Source organism: Anolis sagrei, chromosome 2 (genome assembly GCF_037176765.1).
Source record: "Anolis sagrei isolate rAnoSag1 chromosome 2, rAnoSag1.mat, whole genome shotgun sequence".
Classification (NCBI taxonomy): domain Eukaryota; kingdom Metazoa; phylum Chordata; class Lepidosauria; order Squamata; family Dactyloidae; genus Anolis; species Anolis sagrei.
In genome coordinates this window covers 101,168,065-101,195,705 of record NC_090022.1, presented here as the reverse complement: position 1 = coordinate 101,195,705, position 27,641 = coordinate 101,168,065, and the positions used below count along the sequence as shown (strand labels likewise).

General features: G+C 41.2%; 2 protein-coding genes across 2 annotated transcripts in view; one reads left to right on the top strand and one right to left on the bottom strand.

Moving 5' to 3' along the window:
- The window catches only part of NEURL1B (neuralized E3 ubiquitin protein ligase 1B), a 67,206-nt gene extending 43,402 nt beyond the window's left edge, over positions 1 to 23,804 (bottom strand). Inside the window, exon 1 of the mRNA XM_060765106.2 lies at positions 23,692 to 23,804. Coding sequence (XP_060621089.2) covers positions 23,692 to 23,722 — 31 coding nt within the window. The 5' untranslated portion in view covers positions 23,723 to 23,804. The remainder of the gene's footprint in view (positions 1 to 23,691) is intronic.
- LOC132765575 (uncharacterized) overlaps positions 23,442 to 27,641 on the top strand; it is a 47,727-nt gene continuing 43,527 nt past the window's right edge. The window contains exon 1 of the mRNA XM_060759855.2: positions 23,442 to 24,150. Coding sequence (XP_060615838.2) covers positions 23,442 to 24,150 — 709 coding nt within the window. The remainder of the gene's footprint in view (positions 24,151 to 27,641) is intronic.

The window sequence follows — 27,641 nt, the reverse complement described above, 5'->3', positions numbered from 1 at the left end:
GTGGTAACTGTAATGGTCTGGAACTAGTAATGTTTAGAACAGAGCTATTGAAATTAGTGGGGTTTAAATTAGTCCCTACTAACTTAAGATGCACCTACTGTGGGAACTTGGGCAAGTCAGACTCTTTCAAGCTCAGGACGTCAAAGGCGAAATCCCTCTGAACAATTTTTTCAAGAAAACCCCATGACCTAGATTCATCATAGGGTTGCCATAAGTCAGAAATGTCTTAAAGGCACACAGAAACAAAACTTGATTAATTGCTTTCAAAAGGTTTGTTCTAAATACAGTTGAATCTGGATCCATCTAAATTTCTGTATCAATTCCATGGGGGGCAGGAACAAGAGACTGTATTTGCCACATTGCCATCCCCTTTTTGTCATATCTTAGTTAGATTGTAAGCCTGAACTAAGTTATTTTTGGTTAGTCTTTTATTTGTACATGGCTCCATATAAATAGATGGTGGTGATGATGATGATGATGATGCCCATAACAATATTTTGGGGTAGACGTCTTCTATTAAAATTTATTCTTGACCAGGTCATTCTTCTGAAAGTTTGAAAACTGAGGTGTTCACTAGATTTGATGGGGCATTAGACTCGAGAAAATACAGTAATATGCTCTATAATCTACAATAGCCAACCTGTAATATAATTGTATTTCTTCAATTATATTTCCTTTTAACCATTTGTTTATCTTTCAGCTTGAAACTATTTTATCTTTCAGCTTCAAACCATTAAAATGCAAGCAGAATTGTTTGCTGTATGTATATGTAAGTCTAGTTATGTGAAGAATTTTATAGAGAAATAAGATTTCCAGATTACTATACCAATAGTTTAAATTTTAAATCATCCACTGTAAATAGTCAATGAAAAGAAAATTATTCTAATTAACTCGATGTAAAGTAATTCAAATTTAGGAAACAAACCAAAGGTAAATCTTGCTACATTCTATTCATCGGTGAACTCATTTCTCAGAAACCTAGTTGACAGATGAGCAGAGACTGATGATTCCTGACAGACATGAAAGTGATAAAATCTTTTCATCCAAAAACCCCACACACAGTAGAGGAAGACAGCTTTTATAAGCACCACATTCCCCCACACACATCACAAAGCAAACATGACACCTTCAGGGAGAAAAATCAGGCATTTGCAGACTGATGGATCACTTAGAAATCATTTCCCTTAAAGACACTGAATGGTATATTTTGGAGAAAGTCTTAAAATGTAGAGATCAAAAAAGGGAAGATATCTTTAATAATAAAACATCAATAAAATAGAAAGAAAATGCATATATTACAACCCCAAACTGAATATATCACGGGTATGTTATAGGCCAGGGGTCCTCAAACTAAGGGCCAAAGGCCCTCCAAGGTCATTTACCCGGCCCTCACTCAGGGTCAACCTAAGTCTGAAACGACTTGAAAGCACATAACAACAACAACAACAACAACAACAATTTTATCTCATCAGGCAAAAGCAGGCCCACACTTTCCACTGAAATACTAAGTTTATATTTGTTAAAATTGTTCTTCATTTTAATGATTGTATTGTTTTTAAGTGTTTTTTGCACTGCAAATAAGATATGTGCAGTGTTCATAGAAATTTGTTCATTGTTTTCAAATTATAATCCAGCCCTCCAACAGTTTGAAGGACTGTGACCTGGCCCTCTGTTTAAAAAGTTTGAGACCCCTGTTATAGGTCATGCCTACATAACTTAAAGGCACCAGGATTTTGTCTTATCTCGGAATTTAAACAGGGTCAGCCTTACTGAAAACTTGGATTGGAAACTGCCAACAAATGCCAAATGATGTAGACTACATTTCAGAGGACAAAAAAGCAAAACCACCTTTGAGTACTCTTTGCTTAAGGAAACTATGAAATTCATGGAGTCACCGTAAGTTGACAGGCAACTGGAATGCACAGACATGCACACAGGCTTGTGGCTCAGTTAAGAATTAAACAGCCTAAGAGAAGCTCACTATGGCACTAATCTTCTTTAGAGCCAGTGAATCAGAAAACTCCACTAGTATAGCTCTGCTGTAATGCAAAGATGATCAAGATATCTACTCACAGGTTTGCAACTGGGCCTGAGTATCAAACCAGTGTACCACTTGAGGAACCGCCTGTATAAAGAGGTTTCCATCCTTCTTGCGCAACCTCACTGAATGTATAACTGCTGGAGCAAGTTGCACTACCCTAGAACTCCTTCAAGATCCTAACCCAGCCCTTGAAAGAGACATACAGGTTGTAAGATAGCTGAATCATAAGGAAAAAGTATATGTGGATGTACCCGATTATAATTCAATAAGCAGTAACTCATTTATTTGAAATAATTCAGGATGCAAACATAACCCCCATAGTTCCAAATGTTGACTTAGAAAATTTCTTGTACTAATAGTCATCATTTCCACCATTTTCTCAACATTTGAACTTTTAAGTTTTTCTCTTTGGTTTCTACAAGGATTTCAAAACTATGCCACTTCTCTGCAAGTAAATCCCAGTAAACTTTGTTGTATTTACTCCTCAGTAGACACGAATAAGATTGCACTATAACACTTTCTAAGTTTCAAGTCTAGACACAATGAATGGTTCTGAAAGGACAATGGTAAAGACAAAATGAGATGGAAATAAAGAAAGTGGCAGCTTAGAAAGAGCAGCAGTTATCAATCCATTTATATGACACCTGTCTTTATGGCTCGTTACATGGCATCGGCTGCAATAGAAGATGAAGAATTCCAGATTTCTCGAAAGTGTCACCTACATATTAATACATAAGCACCTGCTCTATTGAAATAGGTTCTGAGAGCAAATATTTCTATTATCAAGAAGGAACCAATGACAACATTAGTAACTAACAACGCCTGTGGAACAGAAACAATAATGAAACTTGGGGCACATTGATGGCACAATAACCACCATAGAGTTGGAAGAGACCTCGTGGTCCATCCAGTCCAACTCCCTGCCAAGAAGCAGGAAAATCACATTCAATGTTATTATGGAGTAAACAGTAAAACATGTATTGCTTTATTAATGACTTAGATGAAGGGCTAGAAGGCATGATCATCAAGTTTGCAGACAACACCAAATTGGGAGGGATAGCCAATACTCCAGAGGACAGGAGCAGGCTTCAAAACGATCTTGACAGATTAGAGAGATGGGCCAAAACTAACAAAATGAAGTTCAACAGTGACAAATGCAAGATACTCCACTTTGGCAGGAAAAATGAAATGCAAAGATACAAAATGGGGGACGCCTGGCTCGAGAGCAGTACGTGTGAAAAAGATCTTGGAGTCCTCATGGACAACAAACATGAGCCAACAATGTGATGTGGCAGCAAAAAAAGCCAATGGGATTTTGGCCTGCATCAATGGGAGCATAGTGTCTAGATCTAGGGAAGTAATGCTATTCTGCTTTGGTTAGACCACACCTGGAATATTGTGTCCAATTCTGGGCACCACAATTGAAGAGAGCTATTGACAAACTGGAATGTGTTCAGAGGAGGGCGACTAAAATGATCAAGGGTCTGGAGAACAAGCCCTATGAGGAGCAGCTTAAAGAGCTGGGCATGTTTAGCCTGAAGACGAGAAGGCTGAGAGGAGACATGATGAGGGCCATGTATAAATATGTGAGAGGAAGTCACAGGGACAAGGGAGCAAGCTTCTTTTCTGCTTCCCTGGAGACTAGGACACAGAACAATGGCTTCAAACTACAGGAAGCCTAATGTTCAGATTCCATCTGAACATTAGAAAGAACTTCCTGACTGTGAGAGCTGTTCAGCAGTGGAACTCTCTGCCCCGGAGTGTGGTGGAGGCTCCTTCTTTGGAGGCTTTTAAACAGAGGCTGGATGGCCATCTGTCAGGGGTGCTTTGAATGCAATATTCCTGCTTCTTGGCAGGGAGTTGGACTGGGTGGCCCTTGAGGTCTCTTCCAACTCTATGATTCTATGATTCTATATTTATTAGTCTCTATTTCTCTTTGTGCTTCTACTCCATATATTTGATCAAATATTTGTAAAGAAAACCATATTGGTTTTATTCTACAATTACAGGATATTTAAAACCTGGATGCTTCTAAGGGTACAAGGGTCTCTGGACTGGATCATACTAGGGCCTTGAGATAGGATCATACACCAGCCAAATTCTGAGCTCCCCCATATTGGTTATGGCAGGGATCTGGAAGCCATTTCTCCATTGTTGCTTTCACTATCACTGCAGTAGATGTTGGAAACAAATAAGGTAAAGACAGTCTCATGCATCCATCTCTCCTAACTGCAGTCAATAGAAAAATTATAAGCATCTGAGATGGGGAAAAATCACAAAAATGAATATACTTGTCTATTCAGGATGATCACATAAGTACTTCTACCCTGGAGAGCACAGCTGTGCTCAACTTGAGACCATAGGCCACTACTACCAGCCCTGACACCAAACCTCTAGCAGAGTGTCCTTTCTTGTCATGGACTGAGGTGACATTTTAGAATACCTCAGTTTCTGCCGGGGATCGATGTTCTTGGGCAGGCTAGGGAACATTTGCTTTTGCCTCTACTATCTCCTCCGAAGCTAGGTTCTTGGTTTTCATGCTGAGGGAAGCAGGAAATGGGAAACAGAACTTGTGAGTTAGAAAGGTCATAAAAGCTCAATTTATTTGAGATCAGACGATGGGATGGCCAGTGTATCTTGATCATCAAGAAGGCTGAAGGGCTCTCTGATGAGATGGGAAAGTATTTTTTCTAGCCTCTCAAATGTTGTTGCTGTAGTATGGGAGGAAAACACAGCACTTTGGTACAAAGTATGAAGGGATCCCTGCCTTGTATTGAGAGAAATTAAACAAAGGAAATAAGGCCAATGGATGCAAAGGTACAACATTTTCTCTCTTAAATAAATGAAAGCAAGGGAGAAAAGAGAACTGTAGATAAAAGACTGGGACTGGATAAGTTGCCAGGCAAGGAGAGAATGCAGATTTTTCTTCAAGATAGAAATTAGCATTTGTTTTCAGGTTTAAAGATTGTGCTTTTTTTAAAAAAACAGGACAATATGGAAGAAGAGTGCAAAGTGACAGATCACAAGATGTAGTACAGATGGCTTCCCACCCGTGTGGGAAGATCAGCTGCAGACGGTGTGAAAAGGTGCCATTCTTAGCATACTTTTGCCTATAATCCTCAAGACACTTCCTTCCAAACAAGTCGCTCAAAATGTCTTCTGTAGAGAAAGTAATTTGAGGACTTAAGTGCAGTAATCAGCCACTTCATTTTTAAAAGTTATGGGCACAGTTATCTTTACTGCTCAAGAACCTAATAAAACTGTCCTCAAAGACCAACAGCTTTGATAAGCATTTACGAGGCCCGATGATACAGCGGAACAGAAGATATGTGGGAGAACCTGGCAATCTCACCAAGAGGCACAGGAAAATGTAAGGAACAGAATATACTTCAGAGGCTAAGAAATGTTCTCGTGGCATATTTCATTGACGTCATTCCCCAAATGTTGTGAAAGCCTCAACAATAACAAAAAATTCTGACTGACAAACGTAAAGCTTTTAGTCAGTATATGTAGTGTGTGCAGTATATACATTCAGTATATACAAACTATAAAGATGTATCATTGATTCCAAAGTTAGAATAATCCACGCTATCATAGTTCCAATGTCTATGTATGGTTATAAAAGCTGGACAGTGAAGAAAATCAGCACATCACATTTGAAATGTGGTGTTGGGAAGGAGTTCTAATGATAGCATGGGCTGCCAAAAAGAGAAATGAATGGGATGGAAAGGAAATCAAGCTTAAATTCTTACTAGAAGCAAAAAAATCAACAAAATGAAGCTATCATACTTTAGACATATAATCAGAGGACACAACTCAAAGGGGGAGAAAGATCATGCTGGGGAAAATGGAGGCTGTTGGAAAAGAGAAAGATGAACTGAATCAATCACAGAAGCCATGTCCTTGCTTTTGCAAGACCCGAGGAGAACTATGAATTAGCCGGGTTCTTGGAGGTCTCCCATTCGTAAGATCATTCTAAGTCAAAATAAAACTGGTAGTAAACAACAACAGACTTGAAATATCACTACTGAGGAATAATTGGTATCCCTATCTCCATACATGCCTACTGGAATTTATTTATAGATTTGATATATAGATGTAAAATTTCTGCACTGCTGATACTAGTAAATGTATATGTCAACGACAACATCCAAAAGCTTCTTTTTTTCCCTTCTTTCACCTCTGAGAGAGTCATGGATCAGTGGCAGAGCACCTGCTTTACATACAGGAAGACCAGGTTTTTAAGCACAGGAGTAGGAGAGGCACTGTCCTCTACATTTTGCTGAACTGCAATTCCCATTTTCTCCTAGTAAAGTTTATAACAATAGTTCCCAACCCTCCAGGTGTTTCAACTTTAGCTCCGACAGTTCCTAAAAGCTGGGATATCTGGGAGCTGGTGTCCAAAAGAGCTGGGAGACCAAAGGTTGGGAATGACTGGTTTAAAATCAGTGGCAAGGGATGTCAGAAGTTGCCGGCCAAGAACACCCAACTTCCCCATAACCTCAAATTAACGCCTATTTACCATTAAACACAGTTAACGCTGGAACTAATTGGAACTTATAATTCTTTAACTGATTGTAGTTATACAACAAATTGGTATGAAGAAGACTCTCACTTAGAATAGGCAGCAGAAACCTTTGCTGGAATACAGAATATTGAGAAAGAGAGTGAGAATTCTTTCTCTTTGGTCACTCACATGGAACTATTAAAATAATTTCGTATGCAATAGTTACTCATTAGAATCTATTATAAAGAGTGTGAGACAGGATTTTTTTAAAAAAGTTTTCATTTAATGAAAGGAGTGTAATTCACACTGGTGGGATTCAGATCAGAACTAAAGTGTGGAAATTCTTTAGGATTAATCAAATAGACACAAGGGTGTGAACATGTGTGCTGGGTAAGAAATGGAAGCAAATAAAGCTGTAACATTTAAACTTGTTGTGTGGATGACTTATTTCAGGAGTTTTGTGGTCTCCTTTCCATTTAGAATGAGTTTCATCTACCTATCCCTCCATATTCTCAAGTCAACAAGAATGGTCCAAGAACAGGAACTTCTCAGTTGCTATTGCATTTGATCATTATTACTGGAGCTTTATGACTGAGGAAAAGGGAGGTGTGTACCAAGTGTCTGATCTTCTAGAAACCAACAGCAACACAAAAATATCTTGACTGACTTGTGCAATTATGAAAAACAGGCTATGTTGGCAATCAGCAAGAATGTCTGAGATTACATTTAACAAACAGGCCATTCCACAGGCCTTATTTTATGACAAAGTTAAGCAACATGAGACAACTATATATTAAGCTAGCAATTTTCTAATCTCATGTCTTTCCCAGAACTTCGAAAAATTACTTTTTGGGAATGCAATTCTCAGACTCCTTTGAGCAACATAGCCACTAGAACCTAAAGTCCAAAATAGTATTTTTTCCTAGCTCTGATCTCTCCGTGTCCCCAATTTCTCTTCTTTGCAAGTGAGAGTGAAATAGTAACTCTTCAATCATACCTACAGGAAGATGTAAATTAGCTTCTCCTTGGTCTTGCCAACTTCTGAATCACCATTTTGCACCATGTTAACACACTAATCACAAGGCACCATGCTTAGCCTTTCACCAGCAAAGCAAAAAGCCTGCACAGAAGAAGATCAAGGGTAATTCCTTATTTATTTCATGCAAGTCAAAGAACTGGTTGAGATTAAAGTTGGGGCCTCCTTGCAAAACAGATATAAATCACATAAACATTTTTTTTTTAATCCGAGCCTTGTAACCACATTGTTTTAACTGAGAGAAAGAAGATAAACACGGGTAGAATTACTTCACTCTGCCTGCCTTCTTAGTTTAAAATGTTGGGTATTTTTTCATTAATCTCTGACTTGTCAAGCAGGGTAAGCAATGTTAACATTTACCAGGAACTCAAAAGACAGAAGTAATAAAGCAACTTTCCAAAAAAGCTGAGAGACAACGGAAAATATTCTTCCTGGAGATTATGGTGGGATCACTTTCAAGATGTTTGCAGCGTACATACAGTATGCATTTCTTGTAAGTATTTGGGAGAAGAGGAGAAAGTCACCCCAGATTTTACAATACAATGTGAACTCATCAGTGTTACAGAAGAGAGCTAGACAAATAATAAATTGAGCATTTTTATCATTTTCAGATAAATAATAAAATATGAAATGGAATCCTGCAGCAAAAAGGTAGTCTGTTGTAACTATAGGATGAATAAAGAATCTTGTAAGCACTTTAAAAACAAGGGTTTTGTTTTCATTTACAGGCAGGAGCCAATGTCAAGAAAAGCACACAGTAGACAATAAGAGTCTTTTGCAGACATTCCCTGAGACAGAGATTGCAACACTGAAACTGAAGGAGGACAGGAATTTAGGAGACTCTGCTCTTAGCAGACATACAATAAAAACAACATCTGCATACTCCCCGAAGAAAGAAGCAGGACAAAGGAATAAGTATATAAATTCCATCACCAAACCAAAGAAGCTGTTGCTTCAGACAATGGAAGTAACTGTGAGAAACTATTTAGTTGGGTGTATTGTCGAAGGCTTTCATGGCTGGAACCACTAGGTTCTTGTAGGTTTTTTTGGGCTATAGGGCCATGTTCCAGAGGCATTTCTCCTGACGTTTCGCCTGCATCTATGGCAAGCATCCTCAGAGGTAGTGAGGTCTGTTGGAAATAGGAAAATGGGTTTATATATCTGTGGAATGACTGGGGTGGGGCAAAGAGCTCTCTGCTGAAGCTAGGTGTGAATGTTTCAGCTGATCACCTTCATTAGCATTTGAAGGCTTGGCTGAGCCTGGGAAAATGTTCTGTTGAGAGGTGTTAAGATGTGCCTGGTTGTTTCCTCTCTGCTGTTTTGCTGTAGTAATTTTAGAGTTTTTTAATACTGGTAGCCAGATTTTGTTCATTTTCATGGTCTCCTCCTTTCTGTTGAAATTGTCCACATGCTTGTGAAATCCACATACAATGGGCTGAAAGGAAGAGTTTGCTCCAGGCACAGTCAGCCCATTGTATGCTAATCAAGGTGGTCAGTTGAAAGATTCACACCTAGCCCAACTTACAAAAGCCCTTTGTCTCACCCTGGTCATTCCAGATATATAAACCCCTTTTTTCCCAGTTCCAGCAGACCTCACCTTTGAGGATGCTTGCCATAGATGCAGGCGGAACGTCAGGAGAAATGCCTCTAGAACATGGCCATATAGCCCGAAAAAACCCACAAGAACTGAGTGATTCCAGCCATGAAAGCCTTCGACAATACAGTATCAGAACAGATGAGTGAGTTGGTACACAATTTCAGACCAAGGGCTCAACGTAACACCCATCAGTTCAAACAGAGCCTGTTGTAAGAACAGTTTCTGGAAGTATTTACTTGCTTGGGGTTCTTACAACCTTCTGTGTTCTGCCTTCTTTCAGGGCTCACCCTCAACAACATTTCAGAGGTAATGAATTGAAGACCAGCTTTCCTTTTGTGAGATTTATTCAACACACAAGTTACAAGAAAGAAACAGATGTGGTTCTTTATTAGTGTAACCTCATACTTCTGATTTACAATTAAGATCAAATGGTAAAAATATAACAAGCATTTAATTTTCAGATATATAAAATGCATGTTTTGTTTCACAGGTATTTTCAGAGTTCTTATGGCTGAAAAATGCAAAAGGTTTAAAAATTTTAGCTTGCTCCATGCCAGCATGAAAACAGTAACTATGAATAAAAATCCCTTATCTTTGTTTTACATGAATCAATGCCAAAGTGTAATCTCAGGATCATGGGTTCAAGCTCTCCATATTGAGTGCCACCCCCTTCTACCTCTCACAGCCCAGCTACAGCACCACACGTCACCATACACGTTATGTCAGCTCACTGGCTGCCTGTTTGCTACCCGGCACAATTAAAGTGCTGACTTTGGCCTATAAAGCCCTAAATGGCCCTGGCCCAGTTTACCTGTCCAAATGCATTTCCCTTTATGAACCACCGCAAAGAGTAAGATCTGCTGGGTAGGCCATGCTCTCGGTCCTGCCACCGTCACAGGCGCATTTGGCGGGAACAAGAGAGAGTGCCTTCTCAGTTATTGCCCCTCGGCTATAGAACTCCCTTTCTGGTGAGATTAGAGAAGCCCCCTCCCTCTTGTCCTTTAGAAGTATGGTAAAAGGAACCTGGCTGTGGGACCAAGTTTTTGGGACAGTGCAATAATGCAATAATATGAAACCCAGTCTGCTGATCGGAGGCAGCATGGTAATACACATGCACCTCCCCAAAAGAGACAATGAAAAAGTGTGCAAATCTTTACTGACCTGAATCAGAACTGAAGTGTAACTGCAGTTGCAGGTGAACTGAGAATGAACCAAAACATTTAACAGTTTGACTCCCTGCCTCGAGGGTAAAGCAAGCCCAATTTCAAGCAGTCTAACAAGAAGTGTTGACATATTCAGCTTGGTCTTTGGGATCTCAAAAGAGGAAGAGTATATAACATGCGGTATCAGGAACAACAAGGTGAAAAAATATTATGAGGAGAAGCTATAAGGACAGACTAAGTCCATTTTTCAAATGAAATGCAATGTCTATTAGCAGATATATCTGTTGTTGCCTGAGTGCCAGAGGGACCATTGGCCCTCTTTTTAAAACCCTCTATCTCTTCCCCTCCCCTCAAACCTTTTCTCCTGTCCTTTCCGTCCCTTTTTCTTTCCCCCTGTTCCTTTCTTTCTCATTTCCTTTTTCCCCTTCTTTTTTTCTTTCTTTCCTTCCTCCCTCCACCTCTCCTTTCTCTCTTCTCCAGCTCTGATAGGACTGATCTAACAGTGGCTCCATGGCAACATGGGTCTTTTTCTGGCTCATTCCTTCCTTCTTTCCCTCATACACTTGCCACCCTTTTCCCAATGACATCACAGAGGGCCATTTCACCTAACAACGGCACATCCAGTGACATCACAGGGGTCACTTCAACTAGCAACAGCCTTTGTGCTGCAAACACATAGACAGATGTTGCCTTTGAAATAGATGGTTCACATGGGTTGCCCTCCCTCAAAACATGGAAATGTTCCTGGAAAGACAGGTAAGGCTCTGCCATTTACAATAACCAGTTCATCCAATTTTCCCCATTTACCTTTTCAGAGATATTTGACTTTGAGTGGCATTTCTTTGGGAGGAAAGCAGAGGCAAAGAAAGGATCCCGTCTCCCGGTGGAAAGAAGAGATTTCAGTAGGTGTGCCAGGAAAGAAAGCTGCTTCTCCAAAATTCTCCAGACCCTGCAAATATCTCTGAAAATTTGCTTTTTAAATAGTGAGTGTGGAAAAGACATGTTTGATAAAGGTGTCTTATTGTGATGACTCATGCAGAGTACGGTTCAGTAATTGCAAACCAAAAGGGAGCCAATTGTGACCAAGTGTTCTGTTAATAACGCCTCTCTCCTTCCATGCTTCTCCAAGAAACACATGCCACTTTTCATCACAGATCTTGCCTATCTTGTCAACCCACCTGGATTCCAGTTACACAACTGTATTGAGGCCCCTTCCACACAGCTGTATAAAATCCACATTGAACTGGATTATATGGCAGTGTGGACTCAGATAATCGAGTTCAAAGCATATACTGTGGATTATCTGCCATGATATTCTGTGGAAGGCTCCTAAGAAAACTGAGTAAACAGATCCATCTCCAGCTGGAATCTCTCCCATTCAAGACTGCTTGGAAAACAACACCCAGCCTCCCTCAACCGTGTTCTCATTCTATCTAAGGATGATAGGTGCCCTAGTCTGAGAGGGTGGTACTGAAGGGCAAGACATTTGAAATGGAGGTTCCCTTCAAGGCAACTATCTAGCAGAACCAATTTACACAGAAATACTTTACTTCATGGGCACTGCCATGTTTATTTTCATCTTTGATTAGAACCAGTGTGGAACTGATTTGCAAGGAAATTTGTAGAATATGAACAGGGGTGTTATGTAATCTTCAAATGAATCATCACCATAAGTCACATACCAAAGCTTACTTTCTCATATAAAAAGACTGAGATCTTAACTTCATCAATATATTCGAGCAGCCAGGAATCACGATAACACTGGAAATTCCAACAAATGGATACTAAGGGTGAGTGAATGACTACCCCAATGGACTTTAATAAGACAAATACTATCAAACAGTAGGGAAAAGAAAGTGAGAGCATCAAATCAGCTGGGATATAAGCTAAGTGCAAATACTAATACTGAAGCAAAGCAAAATTAATTGCAATTGGCAACCCTGTGATCCATAAAGGACTTTTGATTCAGTTGTGCTCTCAGAAGTACAGAGCGGCAACCCTAGCAGGAGGCAAGTCACAGCAGTAACTTCAGGCTCCATGGATCGTCCCTTTAGGGTCACAGAATAGACAGATATGACTCATGGGACAAAACCAAGCAAGATGTTTTCTTGTGCAATTAGCACTGAAATGAACAAGAGCCATACAAGTGCAGCAAAAGAATGCTCTAGAGGAGAATGTCCTTTTCATGTTCATGAGTGGGACTAGGAATCAAGGGAAATCCATTTGAACATTCTGCCTTAGGCCCCTAGACATCACTGGCCAGATCTAGCTCTGGTAAGCAGCATACTCTCTCCCAGAATATCTAATTAGTGCCCCTTCCACACAGACCTATATTCCAAAATATCAAGGCAAAAAATCCCACAATATCTGCTTTGAACTGGGTTATCTGAGTTCACAATCATGTGGGATTTCCTGCCTTGATATTCTGGGATTTAGGGCTGTGTGGAAGGGCCCCAGGACTTTGACTACCTGGATTTGAGATACAGGCAATCACATAGTCCTGAAGAATCCAAAAAGGGTAGCAGGAAACTCTAAGTACTTCAGTATGTGTGGTCCCTTCCACACAGCTGTATAAAATCCACATTGAACTGGGTTATATGGCAGTGTGAACTCAGATAGCCCAGGTCAAAGGAGACAATGTGGATTATCTGCCTTGATATTCTGAGTTATATGGTTATGTGGAAGGGCCCTGTGTGGATGAATTCCAGAATCATTTTCAGTTAAACAGTTTAACATAATAAAATATGGAAATGGAAGTTACTTGGGAATAAGGATCAATTTTACTTATTTGGATGGAAGAGGGACACAATGTTATCACTATTATCAATGAAGAATGTAAGAGTGCCTCTGTACAAGCTGTGGCTATTTACTGAACAGAAAATGCAGCCTATTCAAGATTGCAACCAAATCAGAGCAACTTCTGACATATTTTGTATTCATATCAGAGTACCAAAACATAAGCTGCATGCTATCATCACCTGAAATAGATGTGAATATTTTCATACACAAATTTTCTGTACAAAAGCTGGTCACTTCTTTTGACCACAAGGTAAATTCAATTGATCTTTGTGTGTGGCACCCACCCATATTCCTGAATGAAATTATGACTTGATCCAAGTGAAGAAAAACAACTGTATTCTCATGTCTATTAACTTATATTATTTGTCCCTGTTATTTGTACCAGAGAAATAACTGTATTCAAAAGTCTAGGTCTAATCATCAGCTGAGCAACCAACTGTCCTGTTTAAGTTTGTGCCTGGATGAGAAGCTCTGATCAGGACTAAATGCCTTCCATTTGCTGCTTCCTGTCCTTCCCTGTGGGTTTCAAACAATCCAGGATATGGCATCCTTCACCTTTATCAGGAAATTCAGGATACACATTGAACTTCTAAAATATTGAGAAGAATACCAATTGGCATGAGTGGGGAGAAGAAGTTTATTCAAGCTCCAAAAGAAGCTCCAATAAATGATCTTTTCCCAAATACATGCAAAAACAGAGAAATTGAGCTGAAGATTGTTTGTACATGGTGTCTAGATTTTCAATGCAAAGAAGGAATAAGTGATAGAGAAAACATATGAGCGAATGCCAAATTATGATCAGGAGGTGCAGATTCTGTTTGAATTTCCTCATCACCTCTGCTCAATTTGGGGAAACAACTTGCAGAAAGGACTTGGGCATTTTTGAATTTCCCCTTTAAAAAACCCTAAAAAACAAAAATATTATAGGAACCAAAATCCAACGAATATGGTATGTTGTTCTTGTGTGCCTTCAAGTCATTTCTTGTTTATAGTGGGCCTGAGGCAAAGCTATTGCAGGGATTTCATGGCAAGGGCCTTAGCATTCCCTTCCTCTGAAGCTGAGAGGGTGTGACTATTCTAAGGTCACCCCAAGGTCTCAGGCCAGGCAGAGATTCAAAGTCTGAAATTACTAATGACCAAATACAGAGACTGATGTCTTTATTGCTCTTTCTGGAGCTATCTCTAAGGAAGTTCTCACTCTCTCTCATACACACAGTCAGATACACCTAGAATGCTACACTGTAGAACAGTGGTTCCCAACCTTTTTTTTTTTTTTTTACCAAGGACCACTCTCCAACATTAGTACCAAAAGGGTTACAAATCAGTTTTTGGTTAACTTTAGATTCGGTTTGGTTATTATTTATTATTTATTTATTTAAAACATTTATATTCTGCCCTTCTCACCTCGAAGGGGACTCAGGGAGGAGCACAGCATATACACAGCAAACATTCAATGCCGGGACACAAATTCACATACAATACGTAAACATTAAAAACCATTTATCAAAATATTAAAAGAATTGGGGTTCTGATTCAGAAAACTGCACTGGATAGACCACATCAGCTCTAGTGTCTGATACAGAACATATGCCATCCAGTAGTCACTATTATTATATGCTCTCCCACAGAAAACCATATGCAATAAGCCACAGCACTATAAGATGGTTTCACGAGATGAGTCACTCTCATTACAACGGTGTAGTAACAGTGAGGCCACGGACCATATTTTAGTTCTTTCAGACCACTAGTGGTCCACGGACCACAGGTTGGGAACCACTGTTGTAGAATCAATGCAGTTTGACATTACTTTAACTAATATGGTTTAAAGCTATGGAATCAGGGGAGTTGTGGTTTTACAAGATCTCTAGCCTTCTCTGCTGGTGCCTTACCAAACTACAAATTCCAGGATTCTCTAGCCCGGACGGTTAAAGTGATGTCAAAATGTTATTGATTTTATTGTCTAGCTGTAGATGCTTGCCTAGATGGTGAGAGCAATAGTCTAATTATAAGCCACAATAAGCCCCATTCATCAATGGCAGTGCAGGTGATATATGATAATTAGACGTTCACTAAGACAGATGACTGTGGTGAAATGAACTTCAAAGGGGGAGTGATCAAGCATAGATCCACCTTGAATGAAGAACAATCTATCAACTAGTTTAGATAAAAGGGAATTAGCTCTGAACACAAGCAGCAGTTGTTAAATACTAAGCTGCTGAAATGTCATAAAATTATAGATTGGGATGTCATTTATAACGCAGCATCAGCAACACTGCCTTTTGGCAAGATTTTAAAAATCAGGACAAGCCCTACCCATTCACTGCAATGTTGCAAATTTAGCTGATTAGTTGCATACAGTAGACCAAAGAACTAAAGCTGGTTTACTCAAGGAGCCACTACACAGTGGAACAGTTAAACCCAAACATATGGCACAAATTACAATTTAACATTTCCCAGCATTCCCTGGTGAAAGGGAATCATTATTAAATCACCAAAAGGGCACTTTAAAATGAGCAAATTTATTATAGCTTGAATGTTGGTGGACCTCAGCCCACTTCCAAGAAAGCTCACACTACAAAAGGTTTGCTAGCTTTTAAGGTGCCTCGGGACAGTGCTGGTTTGCTACAAGAGATCAACACAGCTATGGTAAACCTTTTTTTTTTTTTTTTTTTGAAATTCACTTTAGCCAGTTTGTAAAAAATAGTGACATGCAAAGTTTATTAGGAATGTTCATTTTGGAAACTGCAGCTCACAGAATCTTATCAGCCAATGTTAAAAGTAGGCATGTTAGGTGGGGAATTTTGAGAGTGGCTATTCAGAATGATAACTTTGTTGGGGTTTTGCACAGGGTGTCCTCACTATACTTTCCAATTATTAATTAAATTAAATACATGTATAAACTAATGGAAACATTCCTAGGAAGAGATTTATCAACATAAAAAAGAGTAAACATGTATAATCATAAACCAATTAACAAATTAAAAGCAATTCAATTATAAAAACATTATTAAAAGCAATCAACCAACCTGTAAACAATTCTAAGACAAAAACATAGGAAAATGGAAACCACTGGGGTATAGTGGTTTGACTTTTCAGTAATCAGTGTGTCTGCACTATAGAATAAATGAAGTTTGACTTCACTTTAACTGCTGCAGATCAATGCTATAGATCATGGGGGTTGTAACTTGGTGAGACACTAGTACTCTTTGGCAGGAAATGTGAAAGATCTTGTAAAGCTACAACTCCCATGATGTTATAGCATTCAACAAGGCCAGTTCAAGTGGTGTCAAGGTGTCTTGAGTCTATAGTGCTGATGCATCCAATGCATCCTAGAATTCTGGGAGACTAGGGTTCAAAACTCCACTTAGCCATGGGAACCTGATAGATGGACTTGGGCAAGTTATACTCAAGAAAACCCATTATGGGTTCACTTTAGGGTTGTCATACCTCAGAAATGACCTGGAAGAATATTAAAAAAATAATGATGCATCCATTTCACCTTAATCTGTTTCTTTATCACCCCAATGTAAGCAGTGGCGGTGGTGCAATGGGTTAAACCCTTATGCTGGCTGAACCGATGACCTGAAGGTTGGCAGTTTGAATCTGTGAGATGGGGTGAGCTCCCATCTGGCAGCTCCAGCTTCCCATGCGGGGACATGAGAGAAGCCTCCCACAGGATGGTAAAACATCTGGGCATCTCCTGGGCAACAAAGCTGCAGACTGCCAATTATCACACACCAGAAGCAACTTGCAGTTTCTCAAGTTACCCCTAACTCAAAAAAAACAAACAACCCCCCCCCCCCCAAAAAAAAACCAAATATAGAAATATATCATTACTGTTGAGGTATTATTCATTCCATTGTTTTGCCATTGTTTTTAACATGCTTTCATCTTCTGCATGCTATTAATTAAAATAGTGACCAAGCAGATATTTAAACCAATAGCCTTTCTAAAAAGTTTTCTTTGAAAAGTAGAAGCGGTGAAGCAGCTCCAACCAATGCTTGATAGTACAATCTTGTGTGTATCTAATTAGAATTAAACTCCGCTGAGTTCACTGGTGTTTATTCGCAAGTAAGTGAAAATAGTACAAGAGCCTAAACAGGCTAAAAGACAACAAGAAAAGAATTCTAAAAATGTTAGTTTCCCCCCATATTTCCCATGAAAGGCTAAAGTATCTAACAAGTTCAGAGGATGTTGATCATTTGGGTTTTTTTCCATGATGCAAGTATTCCCTGCCTGGATTATGTCTGTGTGGGTTGAGAAAAAAAATCTCATCTAGTTTCAGAAACAACCAACACTTTAATATTGTACTGAAGAAAATAAGTTAAACTCAAGAAATGATCTCTGAGAAAAAAAAACTGAAAGGTTTCCCCTTGACATTAAGTCTAGTGGTGCTCATCTCCATTTCTAAGCCGAAGAGCTGGCATTGTCTGTAGACACCTCCAAGGTCATGTGGCTGGCATGACTGCTTGGAGCGCCGCTACCTTCCTGCAGAAGCGGCACCTATTGATCTACTCACATTTGCATGTTTTCGAACTTCTAGGTTGGCAGAAGCTGGTGCTAACAGCAGAAGCTCACCCTGCTCCCCAGATTCGAATCACCAACCTTTTGGTTAGCTAGTTCAGCAGCTCAGTGGTTTGAGCTGCTGCGCCACTGGGGGCTCCATTAAAAAAACTAAAGTGATGTGCTAATACTGGGATGGCATGTCCTAGCTTTTGTACAAATCATTACTATTTCAATGAGAAATTTTGTTTCTTTAACCAAGAAAGGTCATCAGGTGCCACAATGTAAAATAAGTTGCTCCTCAGATTTTGGATGAAACTTGGATGCTAGAGCAGCCAGACAATAATTCTAACCATCCTTGGTATTTTTCAAATGGAAATAGACCCAATAATAATAATAATAATAATAATAATAATAGTTGTTATTATTATTATTATTATTATTATTATTATTATTATTATTATTATTTTACTGACAAAAAAACACAGTATGTCACAGCAAATGAGATATATATGCTGGATTTCATATCACAAAATCACAAGTCGAACACTTCCCAAGTGTCTAGGACTATGTGATGTATGATGATGATGATGATGATGATTATTATTATTATTATTATTATTATTAGAAACACAACAAGATGAGTCCATAGCAAACAAGATCACTCTGCTGGCTTATTCTTATTATTATTATTATTATTATTATTATTATTTATACCCCACTTTTGCTCTCTACAAAATAAGCTCTAAGCTGCCCAGAAGAATTTCTATTCTCCAGCAACTGTTGTGGAAAAATGTGAAGAAATAAAGACATCATTTTGTCAGTTTTAGATCTTTAAAACTGCATTGTTTTTCATGAACTTCAACTCATGTGTTTTTCAAATACAGTGATTTAAAAGACTGCGGCAAAATTATACAGTTTATAAGATGTACAACTTTTCCAGCAAAGTGGGGAGGGGGAAGTGGATTTTAACCAAGAACAATTGTTCATATCCAACCTAAACATAGGCTTCCAAACTTCCTGTTCATTATTAATCTACTGATCTAGAAGTGATGAAAAAAAAACCCCCACACAAACAGGCATACCATATAAGCTGATCCCTGAAAGAAAGAAAAGTGGTTCTTTTTTTGTCACGGATATTTGCAGTTGTTCCAGAAATTCAGAATGGAATCCGAATAAATACTTATGAATACAAGCTTTGGAGTTTTAAAATTACAAAAGTTACTCTGTGCAAGTCCAACTACATATTGTAAAGTATGGGAGCATAAAACAGCTGTGTGGTAGATAGGAATGCAGGTCCATCATGAGTCAAGGATGTTAAAACTCTCCACAATTAGCATTCATGTTTGAGTAGGTTTCTCCTTCCAAAGTCAGCTTGATAGAGATAAGCAGCTAAGCGTAGAAAAAAAAGGACAGAAGGAGTCACAATAACCTCTTAACTTTCATGCATTGCATAAAGCATCTTCTTCTTACTTTCCACATCAGAGAATGTATAGCTCACTCTTCTCTCTCCAGCTCACCATTTTTCTGTGATGGATTTGATAACTATCACACACAAACTTATGGAAAAACATTTTAGTGTCCAAACTGATGTTTTTTAAAATCCCCAAACTTTCAATGGGAATGCCCTACATGTGAGACCTATCACGGGATTTTCAATGGCCAAGAGTGTAACACCCAATGAGTTTCTATGGATGAGCCAGGAATCAAACCCTGGACTCCAGAGTTGCAGTCCACTGCTCAAACCACTACACAATGGCGGCTCTTCTAAATGTCCTAGACTCTGTATGTTGGTGGCTTTTAGCTCATGGATTTGAATTGGTTATGGAACTATCTAAATAACAGATTTCACCTAAGGTTTCTAGGGCACTACACTCTGTAGGATAAGGTGGAAATAAATCATTTTCGACACTATGTATACCAAGAATATAAATATGCACAACACACATGCATCCCTTGCCTTTCTTCTAAGGAGGTATGCACTATTCTAGGATCCATTCTGGGCCTTTCCACACAGCCCTATATCCCAGATTATCAAGACAGAAAATCCCACAATATTTGCTTTGAACAACAACCCTGTGAGTTAGGCTGTACCCAGAAAAAGAAACTGGCATAAACTGTGCCTAAATCCAAGATCCAAATAAGCCAATGGTTTGGCTGCAGCAAGAAGTAAGGTTTTGAAAGAAAAGCTCCTTTCTTTTGAGGTGCTGTATGAACCTCGAGATTACGAGCTGATCTTAAAGGTTTAAATGTAAGACTCTAAAGTATCCTATAGGGTTATTTTTATGGTAATTGGCTGTCTGCAGAGACATTGTCCAGGGGATGCCCGGATGTGTTACCATCCTGTGGGAGGTTTCTCTCACGTCCCCACATGGGAAGCTGGAGCTGACAGATGGGAGTTCATCCCGCTTCGCGGATTCGAACTGCCAACCTTCCGGTCAGCAGGCACAAGGGTTTAAGCCATTTTGCCACCACGGCTCCATTTGGGTGCCCAATTGCTTATATCTATAAACTGCCTCCAGTAACACCTTCTCCACAAAACTAAATATTGTCTGACAAATTATGTTATATTAATATAGATATATATCTCATCACAATCCTTAAAAAAAAATAAAATTAACATGAATTAAAATGCTGAGTTTTTTTTTTTTGTGTCAGGAGCAACTTGAAAAACTGCAAGTTGCTTCTGGTGTGGGAGAATTTGCTGTCTGCAAGGAAGTTGCCCAGGGGACGCCCAGATGTTTTGATGTTTTACCATCCTTCTGGGAGGCTTCTCATATGTCCCTGTATGGGGAACTGGAGCTGACAAAGGGAGCTCAATGCTGAGTAAAGCCAAGGAATCAAGAGAAATGAAGCAAAGTATAATCCTTTCACTCCAGCTAGAAGGAGCCAGATCTCATAAAATGATTTTGTCATACTAAGGAGAAAAATCAAGGGGTCAGGGCCTCTTCTCCTCACCCCAAATCACAAGGGAGCTTGAGAACTATGTAGCCGACGCAGTTTGGAGAAATGTGTTTGCTGCTTTTGTGAGCCTGCCAAACATACTAAATATGGGTTGTTGAAGGTTTTTTGGGCTGTATGGCCATGTTCTAGAAGCATTCTGTTCTGATGTTTTGCCTGCATCTATGGCAGGCATCCTCAGAGGTTGTGAGGGCACAGGCCTCATATAAGCCTGCCCAAAAGGAAAGGAGGAAAGAAAGTGTGGGAGAAGGAGGTAGACAGCTGAAGACAGGCTTGCAGAAGCTCAAAGAAGCAATTCAATACTCTTCATTCTTCATCAAACAACTGTTCTTGGTGCCCACTGAGCACTGACAACAGGGATGAACAGCCAGTCCCTATTATAGCCTTGCAGGAGGAAAAAAGGAGCACTTTCGCTCTCCACAACACGAGAACAATACCGGCTGGGCGACTGGAGCTGGGAGGGAGGACACGAGGGAGGGAACCTTTCTTTCAAATCAAAACAGAACTCATTTCAAATGTGCTTTCAACGTTTTTTGTTTTCAACTGTTGAGCTACTGAGACAAAAATACATACAAAGTCATTAAAAGGGTTTTTTTTAAAAAAAATAAACACACTTCACAATTGAGAGCAGTATCTGTCCAATTCAGATGCATTTATGGCTTTTTTTCACCCCAGTCAGAAACACCGGTTTTGCCTTCCTTTGTGATGCTTCCAAAGGAATCAAGATACAACTGAAGTTTCATTTCAGGATTGTTCCAATTCAGTGCATCTCCCACACTGAAAGCCCCTGAATTTCAAAGAGCATACAATGCCTTCAAAAAACAAAACAGCAAGGAAGGAAGGAGATAACCTTTCCCTGGAAAATGATCCACCTTGGAAATAAGAGTATTTTTTGTGTGGCTGGCATCTCACCTGGCCAGTGAACAAAAGCACCAAGACCAGCATGGCATGCATGTTGAATTTGTCAATCGCAGTCCTCAAAAATGAAATGGGCCAGAATACTTTTCACACCTCAACCAATGCTTGCTGAAGCTTTTTCTCACCCCAATCCCAGATTTGGAAGGAAGCCCTGACACTTCCTCGGGACCTTATTTCCAAGTAAGCAGACAGAGACATAGCCTTTGAGAAGCACTTGGTGTTTGGTAAGCATTCTATATATGATTGAGATTACGCATGGGCCAACTTGGGCCCTCCAGGTGTTTTGGACTTCAACTCCCACCATTCCTAATAGCCTCAGGCCCCTTCCTTTCCCCCCTCAGCTGCTTAAGCGGTTGAGGGGGGAAAGGAAAGTGCCTGAGGCTGTTAGGAATGGTGGGAGTTGAAGTCCAAAACACCTGGAGGGCCCAAGTTGGCCCATGCCTGATTTAGACTGTATGACGTGGGAAACAAACACTTCTCCTGATCCCTTTCAGATAAAAATAAGATCCTTCCTTTATACCGGGGCCCATCCTTCCTGCTCAGCACTGTCTCTTTGGACCTATCAGGGATGTTGGCAATCTCTGGCATGGGGATCCCTCCTGCCCTGATGCTGCTGCTGCTGCTGCAACCGGAGAAGGCTTCCATGAGAAATGCTGGAGGCTGGACCTGGAATCTGATGCATGCCAAGCATGCTCTGCTCTGCGGGCTGTGGCCACGCCCCCTTCCTGAGGTCCAGGAGCAAACACCAAAGAAACCGGGCAGAGGAATGCCTGTCCGGGATCTCTTGGGAAGACCTTGTGCCCGTTTTGGCCTTTCTACCGGCAACCCAGTGGGAAGCAGAGACTGGGTGGCCATCGGTCCGGAGTGCTTTGAATGCAATTTTCCTGCTTCTTGGCAGGGGCTGGGACTGGATGGCCTACGAGGTCTCTTTCAACTCTGATTCTAAAATGATCAAGGGTCTGGAGAATAACCCCAATGAGGAGCGGCTTAAAGAGCTGAGCATGTTTAGCCTGCAGAAGAGAAGGCTGAAAGGAGACATGATGAGGACCATGTATAAATATGTGAGGGGGATGTATCGTCCAAGGCTTTCATAGTCAGAATCAATGGGTTGCTGTAAGTTTTTCGAGCTGTATGGCCATGTTCCAGAAGCAGTCTCTCCTGACATTTTGCCTGCATCTATGGCAGGCATTCCCAGAGGTTGTGAGGTCCTCACTACCTCTGAGGATTCGCATTCAAAGCACCCCCGACAGATGACCATCCTGTATCTATGGCAGACATCCTCAGAGGTTGTGAGATCGTCACAACCCCTGAAGATGCCCGCCATAGATGCAGGCGAAACGTCAGGAGAGAATGCTTCTGGAACATGGCCATACAGCCCGAAACATTGACAGTAACCCTAGGGAGGGGGAAGCGAGCTTGTTTTCTGCTGCCCTGGAGACTAGGACACGCAGCAATGGCTTCAAACCGGAGTAAAGGAGATTCCACCTGAACATGAGGAAGAATTTCCTGACTGTGAGAGCTGTTCAGCAATGGAACTCCTTGCCGCGGAGTGTGGTGGAGGCTTTTAAGGAGAGGCTGGAGGGCCATCTGTTGGGGGTGCTTTGAATGCGATTTTCCTGCTTCTTGACAGGGGGTTGGACTAAATGGCCCACGAGGTCTCTTCCAAGCCTAGGATTCTATAGGCGTGCACGGACCATGACTATCAGGGGGATCACCGGCTGTCAAAGAACATCTCGGGCGCTTCCTGGCAGAGGGCTGGACGAGATGTGCTAAATGCATGAGGTTCCGGGAAGGGGGATCCAAAGGTGGGGGCACATTCCAACATCCTCGGGTGGGAGAGAAGGAAGGAAGGCACCCCTGCTGCCCGCGATGCCTGCCTATTCAGCCAGCCTCTCGCCCTGAGGAGAGGCGGGACCATGCAGCCCAGAGGCTCCCCATCTCTCTCCGAGGGAAGCCCGGAACGAGACGCCGGAGCGATGCAGACCCTTGCCAAAGGAGCCCAGGGGAGCCTCGCCCGGGAGGGGGCCACAGGGAAAGGTGACACGACGAGGGAAGGAGAGGACGCCGCCCTCCGCGAGAGGGAAGGGCTCTCCTGGGTCCACCACCGCATGCCCAAGCGGGAGAAGGCGGCTCCACGAAGCAAGGCGCAGAGAAGCGCCCGCTTACCTGCCAGGGTCTTGTGCGCCGTGTTGCCCATCCCTCCGTCCTCCTCCTCCTCCTGTTGCTGCTCCCGCTGCTGCTCGTCCTCCTCCTCCTCCTCCTCCGCCGCTCACGGGATCCGGGCCATGGACGGGGGCAGGCGGGCAGGGGCGGGGCGGGGCGGGGCGGGGGCCCGGCGCGTGCGCCTCCCTCTCCGCTGCCTCGGCTCTCGTCCCCCTCCTCCTCCTCGCGGACACCCCCCTCCTCGCGGCGCGGAGCCCGGACCAGCACTGAAGCAGCCCCGGCAACAGGAGGCGAGGGAGGACGGGGAGGAGCCTCCGCCACGAGCTGCCCTCCCCAAGGGCCCAGCCCGCCTCTTCCCCGCCCAGCCGGGGAGGAGCCCCGACACCACGCATTGTTTGAAAGTTGGCAACCGCCTGCCTCTGCCCTGCTGCCTGCCTGCCTGCCTGCCTACGGGCTCCATTGGTAGGCGACGGAGGGATGGGGAGGGGAGGGGCAGGCAGACGCCTCTGTGACGTCACAGTGCTCGCGGTGGGAGGCGGTGGTCTGCGGGAGAGGGGCGCGCGAGGATCTAGGTGTGTGACGTAGGCCCACACCCCAGGCCACGCGCTCATGGGTCCCTCATACACACACACACACCGATAAACCCCCTACACACACACACACACACACACACACACATATATGCAGAAGATATGCACACACATTTATAGATCCCCCCATTCACACGCACACATACACACACATTTATAGCCCCCTCATATTCACACACATATATACACAAACATACATACACACATACATAGACATACACATATACAGAAGATATACACACACGTTTATAGGTTCCCCCCTTCACACACACACAAAGATACACACACATTTATAGCCCCCTCATACACACACACATAAAGAAAATATACACACATGTATAGGTTCTGCCATTCACACACACACACAGCTACACACACTTTTATATGTTCCCCCATTCACACATACACATACACATTTATAGCCTCTTAATATATATACATATATACACAAACATACACACACACACACACACACACACACATATATAACATGCCCAAAGGTGGGTGGGGGTTCTTCCAAGGGGCAGCTGGGGTCTATAGGAAAGGCATCCTCCTTGAAATGCCATTGTCTGCCCTACATCTATGGATGAGCATTTTTATTTATGGGCACCAGGAAGGTTGGAGGTTTAAATCCTGTGCTTGAAAAAAATCCAGCCAAAAGGGGCTGGAAGGCACCGAGGAATCACGGAGAGAGAAAGATCCTAGTGGCTATGTGTGTGATATATTCCCTAACAGATATATTTTGTTAATATTTAATATTAACAGGTTAGATAAATCAATTTTCAGTTCTACCTAAAGTGTTATACTGTGGACTCTCACTGAAAATATTATCATGAAAAGGATTTGATTTGTCTTTTGTTCCTGTTATACATTTTGCCAAATTTTAGCATGCAAACTAAATAACATTGTTGTTTAAAACAGATATAAAGAACAAAAAGGAGGAAGAACAAAAACTCTAAAAATTACTGCAAGAAGAGCCTGGCTCCATTACTAAGTGGGGCTTCAGAAGATTTCAGAGATTCAATAGAGTGGTCAGCGCCATCCTGTTAGCAATATACCAATATAATTCCATCTCACACTTCTGTATTTTATTGGATGTTGTACAGCAGTATTACTCAACCTGGCTAATCACCCCTTAGTACAGTTCCTCAAGTTGTAGTGACCCCCAACCATAAAATTATTTTTGTTGCTACTTTATAACTGGAATTTTGCTACTGTTATGAATGGTAATGTAAATATCTGACGTGCAGGATGTATTTTCATTCACTGGACCAAATTTGGCACAAATATCCGATACACTCAAATTTGAATACTGGTGAGGTGAAGGGGATGGGTGGGGAATTGATTTTGTGATTTGGGAGTTATAGTTGCTGGGATTTATAGTTTACCTACAATCAAAGAGCATTCTGAACTCCATCAATGATGGAATTGAACCAAACTTGGCACACAGAACTCCCACGACTAACAGAAAATACTGGAAGGGTTTGGTGGGCACTGACCTTGAGTTCTGGAGTTGTAGTTCACCTTCATCCAGAGAGCACAATTGACTCAAACAATGATGGATCTGGACCAAACTTGGCACGGATACTTAATATGCCCAAATGTGAACACTGGTGTAGTTTGGGGAAAATAGTCCTTGATATTTGGGAATTGTAGTTGTTGGGATTTATAGTTTACCTACAATCAAAGAACATTCTGAACACCACCAACAACAGAATTGGGCCAAACTTCTCACACAGAACCCCCATGACCAACAGAAAAGACTGTGTTTTCTGATGGTATTTGGTGATCCCTTTGACACCCCTGACAACCCCGCTGGGGTCGCGCCCCCAAGTTGGAGAAAGACTGTTGTAGAGCTTGCCATTCCCTTCCTCTTTTCTTAAAGATGGAAGTCTTCCTAGGACTTACCATGTTGCTGCAATAGCTGACCCCACCTCTACCACATTCCTTGCATTTGGAAAGCAGACAACAAGAAAGTTGCCATAGCTAGATGCAGACTGATGATATCATTTGCGGCCTCCAGAGGATCTCTTTAGATCTTGGCAGAACATATCCTCAGCCAGCTTTCCACCAGCTACAAAATATCCATTGGGAGATACCTGTTGCAGCAACCCAGTGAGTCCTGGCCTGGTAGTGAGGAGTTGGAGCAGAGTTCCACATGCAGAACTCTTAATGCTGTGTGCAGCTAGTGAGTTTTTTTGACATACAATAGAGTCTAACTTATCCGACATAAACGGGTTGGCAGAATGTTGGATCGTAAGGAGGGATTAAGGAAAAGTCTATTAAACGTCAAATTACGTTATGATTTTACAAATTAAGCACAAAAACATCATATTTTACAACAAACTGATAGAAAAAGCAGTTCAATACACTGTAACGTTATATAGTAATTACTGTATTTATGAATTTAGCACTAAAACATTGCAATGTATTGAAACAGCTGTGGATCTGGGCGGAAGGCAGACTGTTGGATAATACAGAACATTGGATGAGCGAAGGTTGGATAAGCGAGACTCTACTGTATATGCTACACAAGCAGTCAGTAAATGGTGAGATGTCTGTAATTCAACAATCTTTCAAAAGCAAATCCATCAACTGTGTGGTACATTTAAAAATATACACCGGAAATACTTTTTGTTCCACCATGTGCCTTTCTCTATATAATGCATTTTAATTAATTTAGTCCAAGAAACTCTTTTTTTCTTGCACAGAATTCACATTTGCATTTTTTAAAAAAACCTAGACATTTATAGAGTATTAACAGACCTTGAAATTCTGTCACTATAGTTAACATCCCACATAAGAGGTGTGCATTTTCCATCGGTTCAGCTCAGATCCTTTGATCCCACTATCATTCCCTAGTGTTATTCCAAGTAAGGTCAATTTGAAGGATGTTTATCTTTGAAATGTGTGATTCTTAGGAATTCTTTGTGAGATAATTCTCTGTTCTATGTAAACATGCAGTTAGTTGCCATATTCAGGCATTCTGACTGCATGGAGCTGCCTGATGCATACTTTCAGGTCTTCCTAATGCACACTAAATCTATGACCTGCATGGCTGATTTCATCTCTGTCTTCAAATTAGACCACTCTTTTTATTGTTTCCACCTTAGGACTATTCTGTCCATGTCTTTATACTGCATACTGGCTTTGAGGAATAAAACATTTTTAATTGCCATTTGCTCTGCTAAAACAACACCTGTATTACTCTACCAGTGCTACTTTTGACAAAAGAAGTTTGCAGCTTGCCTAAAGATCTGTATCAAGAAAGCTCAGTTGAATAAGAATCTCCTTCTAAGGCTGTATTTACATTGCCATATAATCCAGATTATCAAAGCAGATAACCCACATTATTTTCTTTGT